The following is an 8,340-nucleotide window of genomic DNA, read 5'->3' as shown; positions in this document are numbered from 1 at the left end:
GGAAGTGAGAGAGAGAGAGTAGAGGGTGTGTTAGGGAGGAGAAAGAGAGAGAGAGAGAGAGAGAGAGAGTTTATCAGTTGTCATTCAGTTTTCCCTGGCAGCGCCGTGTTGGTCAGCTAGTATATATATTATATATATAAATATATTTATATATATATATATATATATATATATATATATATATATATATATATATATGTATGTATATATTGTCATAAACAGGGTCCTTGGGCTGATGGAATTTTGGACAATTTATTATTATAGACTGCCTTCGTTGCCAAGGGGGGTCCCTGATTATGAACAAAAGGAATACTACTGGAACTTACCTTAGAATTTTCCTTGATTTAGATAAATAATGAAGGCCGCCAATTTGGAATTAGAATTCTTTACATTTATAAAAGAGGTTTATCTACAGACATAAATCACATATGACAGATCATAAATGCAGTAATTTAAAGGCACGCAATGCACATATGAGGGGACACAGATGCAACAATTCCCATTAAAACAATTAACTCTGATATGCCCAAAATGCATCAATTCACAGGTAACAGTGCAATGACAGGGGTAAATTCCAGGATAATGGACATTAGTTAATCAAGATGATTTCTGTGTGGGCAACGGATTCTTGCAATCAGGCTGTGACCAGGAATGGTTGCGAAATTTGGATGGCAGTCAGTAAAGGGTATCTTGGCTTAGATTTGTGAACTGGGCAGGCTATGTTGTCTCCTGGAAGAGAATTCAGAAGTTAGTACAAACACGTGGGGGCAAATGAAACCTCCCTTGCTACTAAACAAAGCACAATGAACAATCTTACCTTCTAAATCTTAGTTAACCCAATTTAACACTTTAAAGGGAGGACTTAATTGCAGGTTATGAGGAAACTGAACAAATGCGCTTTAAAGAATGAATGGGGATGGCGCAGCTTACACAAAGGGAACGCCTGAGTAGAAATGAAAATGTGAAAGTCTTGAAGATGCACTTAGAAAGGAATAAACAGAAAAATGAACTTCACATTTAACAATAAAAGGAACTAAACAAGAACATTCAAAACAATATAAGCAAGATACTCTATCTGTCTACATATATATATATATATATATATATATATATATATATATATATATATATATATATATATATATGTGTGTGTGTGTGTGTGTGTGTGTGTATATGTGTGTGTTTGCCTATGTAACTATTAAGCCACAGGTAGTCCATTCATATCGAATTCATTGTATTTCGGAAAATTACTTTTATTCAAAGAGGATTAAAACTGAAACGTGCACCTAACCATACTTAGATTTGAACCCAGTCCTTTTAGGGTTGGTACATCGGAGGCAGTGACTTACTGAACTGAGCCAATGATAGAGATAAGCATGTGTTTATACTCTGTGGTGCATAGTTCAATCAAATGAAGTCCTGTGCTTAAAGGCGAAATTTACTCGTTTCCAACTCAATAGCTCAATACTTAAATCTGAAACTTTTGGCTAATATGAGTATGAAAGCTTGTCGTTTATTTTGCGTATGATATTTTTAGACTTTTTATATATTAAGTAGCAAACAACCTATTAATATGGAATTCACTGTACCTTGGAAACACTTGCGGGTTTCTTTCTCTGCTGTCAGCCGAAGGTACCCTGCAGGACCCATACATTTATTTGTATAGTGAATTGCTATTTAGTATTTGAAAGTGTAAAAATATGATGTGAAAGTTAGTGACTGACTCATCGGTCAGTGCTATATATGTACTTTAACTCCTGAATCGTGATGTGTACGATATGTATGGATGGACATGATCAAGTCAAAAACGTGTGTCCCATCATCAAAATCATAATATTTTTTTTTTTATTTTAATACCGAAATTGTTAATTTATTTATGTGAAATTTATAAAAATACTCAGTTTAGGCAATTCTGTCCTTAAAAACATTTGTGAATAACCTTTTTGGTCATTATTGCCATCGTTTCCCTCCCCCCCTGCCCATTACTTACCAACCCTCTTCCTCTTCCTCGCTTTATCTGTTTTTTTTTTTTTTATCATGAAAATGGGGGAAGGATTTCGTTTACTTCAATTCAAAGCTAGGGAATTATGTGCATGATATGAATTTTATCTGAGTTGTTTGTAAGTTATTCCTAAAACCATTCAGTTGAATTTTTTTATACTGTTGCATAATGCAAGTTGAATATTTAGAATATAGAAACAAAATCTATGACCACGGGAAGGAATAAAAAGAAAATTCAATACGAAATTACGATAGGGAACGAAAGTTATCAGTAACCAGGTAGTCGAGGAGATGAAAAGACCGTAAAGGCCAAAGTTCGAAGCATGCAGCAAGAGGTAAACAACAAACACAGGAGAGAAACCCCGTAAAGCAGAGGTGGAGACGGGCGAAAAAGAAAGTTCCCTCCCAGTTGCGTCACCATTTTTTAAAGGAAACCCATCGGGAAGAAGTCATCATCTCCGCTGACCTTTTGTCTGAAGTGGCAGACTTTACTGCTTTTCCCGGCGGGTTCTCTCCCCCCCCACCCCCCAACGAAGGATGGAGCAAACAGCGAAAGGTGCATAAATAGAAATGATAACCGAATACCCGGAATATTCCAGACGGAGCGCGTGCGCGCCTGCACCGCCATTAAGGGTGATGATGCCGTGCCTTTACGAAGCCCTATCCGAGCGGTCACCCGCGGTGTGTGCTTGTTTGTGTCACTACGATCTTGCTTGCTTGCTTGGCTTTGCTTGTCTCGCCAGCATCCCAAATGCCTTTTTTTTTTTAAATTAATTTTTATATCGTAAGCCGTCTCGCATGTTTACGTCCTGATTACCGTGGCAGGGAATTAATTGATAAGACTCTTTTTTCCACCTTTTCTTATCCGAGATGCAGCTTCCTCCGGTCCGTATCGCTGGAGAGATCTCATGAGGAAGGGACTATCACAAGCCGACGCGAGGCAAGATAATTGAGAATCCCCGTGACCCCTCAGGAGGATGCGAGGGTGTTAGTAGCATTCCTTTGCATTCTGAGTCATGCATTGTTTGTTGAGGCTTGCATGATATGTATATAAAGGGAAGAGAGAACAGTATATATATATATATATATATATATATATATATATATATATATATATATATATATATATATATTATATTATATATTGGTTTTAGACAATGCATGAACAATGTAAGTGATAATTTTCATATATATATACATATATATATATATTAGTCGTTCTCCCGACAAGGGGTCGTTGGAGGGATGGGTAGAGCTGTCGCCCTAGTGCGCTGTTGTGGCGTTCGACTCTCCCTACCGGCTAATGAAGAATTAGAGAATTTATTTCTTGTGATAGAAGTTCACTTCTCTCGCCAATGTGGTTCGGATACAATAAGCTGGGTCCCGTTGCTAGGTAACCAGTTGGTTCTTAGCCACGTAAAATAAATCCTAATCCTTTGGGCCAGCCTAGAGCTGTTAACCAGCTCAGTGGTCTGGATTAAACTAGGATATACTGCTTTTCCCGACGAGGTGGAATTAAGATAAACCAGCATAACCGCCACCGCCACATTCATACGTTTACTGCGGTGTCACAGGGATAACCCTTATGTAGAGATTTACTATGCTGAAGGCTCATCAGCAGTAAGATGAAACCGATCCATACTTTTTGCGTCAGCCACCCTCTATCTTGCACGCTCTCTTACCTTCCTGGATACTAATGCTCTTCAGTTGCCATTACCTCACACCTTATTTCACTGCTATCCACCACTATCTAGGTCTCCTTTTCTATCTTCCTCCCATCGTTCTCAATTCTTTCCTCATGACCAAACCATCTCAAGACAGTCTATTCCATTCTTTACAACTCATTATCTCCATACTTCTCACCCTTTCAATTTATACCCCGTCACATATTCCTTCATACATTTCCACTTTGGTTTTCATAGGCACTCTAAGTCGCTTTCCAAGTTTTTCCACGCTTCCTGCTACCTTTCCTGATTTACCAATCCTGTAACTAAACTCTTCTCAAACTCTACCACATTATTCGTTGTATATATATATATATATATATACATATATATATGGAGAGAGAGATATATATATGGAGAGAGAGAGAGAGAGAGTCCCTGTTAGTCCAGTGGTCAGGATATCGAGTCTCGGGCGAAAGCAAGGCTATTAAAGTATATTCTTTTAAAGTCCACTTTACCAGTTTTGAGTTATTATAGAATTAGTGTTGGATCCCAGCCAGCATGGAGAAATAGCCACAAAATGCTTGCCCGAAAATCAAATGCTGTTTTTTATCTAGATGAAGAAACTTTTGGAAAGAATACTATTGTGTGTGTATATATACAGTATATATATATATATATATATATATATATATATGTATATATATATATATATATATATATATATATATATATATATATATATATATATATACTCATAAATAATATTGTGTGTGTGTGTGTCTGTATATGTAAAAATTTTATGTGTGTTTTATATGTATCTGTGCATTCATACATTAATAATTTAGTGTTTTATCTCACTTGCAGTCATCATGGAGTTCTGTTTCGTCACGATTCTTCTCCAAATAAGGAGCATTAAAGCACTTGGAGATTTTTTCCATGTGATGTCCCTATCTCCATCTCAGTTAGCATAAATATTAGCTTAATTCACTTCTGGGCAAGGATGTTAGGATGCTCTCAGGAGCAAAGATCCTTCGGTCTTAAAGAGCTTTCTATATCTCCTGAGGATATCCTTCTATTATTCCGTGGTATGTTTTTTAGTTTCTTCTTCTTTCTTCTTCTTCTTCTTCTTCTTCTTCTTCTTCTTCTTCTTCTATATTCTTTTTCTACTTCTTCTTTTTTCTTCTTCTTTCTTCTTCTTCTGCTTCAACTTCTTTGTTCCTCCTCTTCTTTCTTCTTCTTCTACTTCGTCTTTCTTCTTCTCCTGCTTCATCTTTCTTCTTCCTCTTCTTTCTTCTTCCTATGCTTCATCTTTTTTCTTCTTCTTCTTCTTCTTCTTCTTCTTCTTGTGCGTCCCTTAATGCATCCATGATATACGATACGCAGATCACAACGCTGGGGAAGCTTCGGATAAACAGTGTTATCTGAGTGCGTTTTTCGGGCGGCAACCGGAGCGAGTTTATTTTTCCTCTTGTTATCCTGCTCCTTATACGTGATCTGCAAGGTTTAGATGGACTGGAATATCCCGTGGATATCTTTAGGTCGAAGCCTGAATGCATTAGCGTTATGCACCGTGCCCGTGTTTTAACTAGTGTAAATGTTCTTTACATAAATGTTCTTTGTAATATGTATATATATGTGTGTGTATGTATATGTATATATATGTATATATATATATGTATGTATATATATATATATGTATATATATATATATATATGTATATATATATATATATATATATATATAGATATATATATATATATATATATATATATATATATATATATATATATTATATATATGTGTGTGTATGTATATGTATGTATGTATGTATGTATATGTACTGTATATATATACATATACATGTGTACACATATATATGTACATATATATATAAACATAATCCCTTTTGTCTCGGAGTAAAGTACTGGTTCTTGGAAATAATTGTCATTTGGAAAAATTAAGTAAAAAAGAGGGGAAAGCAAACAAAAGAAGGTATGAAAAAGAAAGAGAAATGGTTAGATCTTGCTAGAAAAATTCCAGAGTCTCACATCAGCAAATCATTAATCTAGATCCTCCGTGCTTTTACATTTCTATCCTATGGGTGAGTTATTGATGATTAATTCATTTGTCATTTTGCTCTAACCTTTTATTTGTTCTTTATCGTTTTCCAAGTCATCTGGTAAGCAAGTTTCTCTTAATCTTGCCCAAAGTGAACTTGGTTTTTTTTGTCGTGAAAGCTTTTTGAAAAATCTTCTGTTAAAAGCAAAGGTTTTGTTTTTGTGATGTACTGCTGTACAGTTTCATAAGTAAATAATATTTTATGGCCATTTATATATATATATATATATACTTATATATATATATATATATATATATATATATATATATATATATATATATATATACATATATATAATAAATGGTTTCGGAAGTATTTGTATCATACGAATGCTTGCCGTATTCAACAGTCTTACAGGTGACATCTGTTAATTCATTCATTTAAATTGATGGTGCCTTTGGTCTCAATACATGGCAGAGTCACGTGGATGGTTGGAAATTTTCGTTCTTCAGTGCTCTCGTTCGAAAAATTCTAGAATTTCGGTGGGTTTGAACCGGATTTCTAGGTGTACCCAATGATGTGTGTGTTCATGTGTACATTGTGAAAAGCACCTGGTGCAGTGCACTCTTGTGAAAGGCATTTTATTCGGTTGTGTAAAGCCATAGCTATCGGACGTGTTTAGGACACGCTGGGAGTCAGAATTCCCATTCGCTGGAGAGTAAGTAGAAACTTAGGAAATTACTAACATTTACAAGCCTTCCTTTACAGGCCTATTGTTTTACTGATTATTCTTTTATCGTGATTTAACATTTATCTCGTGTTTCTGTGTGTTTGTAAATTGGGTGAACATTGATTTTTAATGGAATGGCTCCTTTCTTTGGCAGAGTGTTTCAATGGAACCATGGCTAAGTAGAGGTGGTCACGCAGCTGCACAGACATGCATGTAACATAGCCATAGTGGGAATTGGTCATTTAAAAAGGAACTTTGACAGAAAGACATTGGAGGTGTTACTAACAGACTTTTTAACTAATGTTGTTAGAAATGGAGAATTTGTGGAAAGCGGGAGTTAATTCCCACGCAGTATGTTCCCTTGCAGTGGTTTAGTTTGTTTTTTTGGGGGGGATAAAGCTTAATTGGGATTAATGATCTATTATGCATAATTTCATTTATTTGTCTGATTGTTAGTCTTGCATGATAAGCTCTATTATTTTAGGATGGGTTTCTTTTGTTTTACATCCATATTTTTAGTGGCTGGTTTGGCTGGAGAGAGAGGAGAGAGAGAGAGAGAGGATGTTCTCTCGAGAAGGTCGACGCTACTAGGTGGACCGACGCCTGCAACTTCGGCAGGTAAGTAAAAGCCAAGTTGTATGTTTTTATTACGTTATATATATATATTTATATATATATATATATATATATATATATATATATATATATATATATATGCTACTATAACTATATATATATATATATATATATATGACAACATTCACAGTGACAAGCGATTTTTACATTTCACTTAAAACCAAACCCAGTACGTTCTTTCTTCGCCTGAGGTTTTAAGTGACCCGTGGGGTTACGCTTTTATTTACTACATTTTAGCAAAAGTTCCATACCCAAACCCATTTCCATACCCATACCCATACCCATACCTGTACCCACACCTGTACCCATACCTGTGTGTACCCATATCCATGTCAGTACCATACCTATACCTGGTATTTGAATACCCATACTTATTTTTATACCCAAACCATAACCATGCTTGTTTATCTTACCGCACTATACCGATATCTGTACCTTACCCATACCTAAACCCATACCCATACCTATACCGTACCCATACCCATACCAGTATCCATACCCATATCCACACCATACCCATATCCATATCCATACCATACCCATACCCATACCCATATCTGCACCATACCCGTCCCTGATGACTCCATAAAGATTAATTATATACCTTTCAGTAGTAGTCGGCAAAACTGAATATAAAATTTTAAGCCCATTTAATGCCTCTTGAAATAATACAAACAGACGTTTTAGCAAAGATTTTGATATTATGTTTTAGACCACACATGACCCGTTTATACTTTTGTAAGCAGAATTTTGGGCCAGTTAAAATAATGCCATTGTGGAATGTCTAGCATTTCCATATTCGTATATAATTCTCAAAGGCTTCCAGGATGGCCTAAAGATACGTTTGATCGATCTGGAAATTCCAGTGCCAAAAAATCTTCAAAGGGTTCGTCTGGAAGGATCAAACTCCGATTTCGTCTCCATAAAACGCTGTTCTTTTAGTATCTTTCAAGAAATCCAATCGTTTCCAGAGAGCATGGAGATCGTCTGCCTTCGGAAGCCCCAGAAGCCTTTGAATTCCCAATCTTCCAGAAATTCCCCCAAAGAAATCTTCGAAGCCTTTCGTCTCCAGGAAGGACCTAGTCCTCTTCCTTCTCCATAAAATGCTGTTCTTTAGTAATGTGCAAGATCCTTTGAAACCGTCTTCAGCTCCTGAAGCATTCCTTGAGAAACGCCCATTGGATTACAACATCTTCTTGAAGTCTTAAAGACTCCAGGATCATGTGAATCCATCATCTGCTCCTGA

At 36.0% G+C, this 8,340-nt stretch overlaps 1 protein-coding gene across 1 annotated transcript in view; it reads right to left on the bottom strand.

Annotated features, from left to right (window-relative positions):
* The window catches only part of LOC136836222 (mucin-3A-like), a 33,156-nt gene extending 25,507 nt beyond the window's left edge, over positions 1-7,649 (bottom strand). The window contains exons 1-2 of the mRNA XM_067100224.1: positions 7,535-7,649; positions 7,346-7,405 (exon numbers count right to left, since the gene is read on the bottom strand). Coding sequence (XP_066956325.1) covers positions 7,346-7,405; positions 7,535-7,649 — 175 coding nt within the window. The remainder of the gene's footprint in view (positions 1-7,345; positions 7,406-7,534) is intronic.
* Between the last annotated feature and the right edge of the window lie 691 nt (positions 7,650-8,340).

Source organism: Macrobrachium rosenbergii, chromosome 56, assembly GCF_040412425.1.
Source record: "Macrobrachium rosenbergii isolate ZJJX-2024 chromosome 56, ASM4041242v1, whole genome shotgun sequence".
NCBI classification, from domain to species: domain Eukaryota; kingdom Metazoa; phylum Arthropoda; class Malacostraca; order Decapoda; family Palaemonidae; genus Macrobrachium; species Macrobrachium rosenbergii.
The sequence above is the reverse complement of the archived record's forward strand: the minus strand, read 5'-3'. Positions and strand labels throughout refer to the sequence as shown.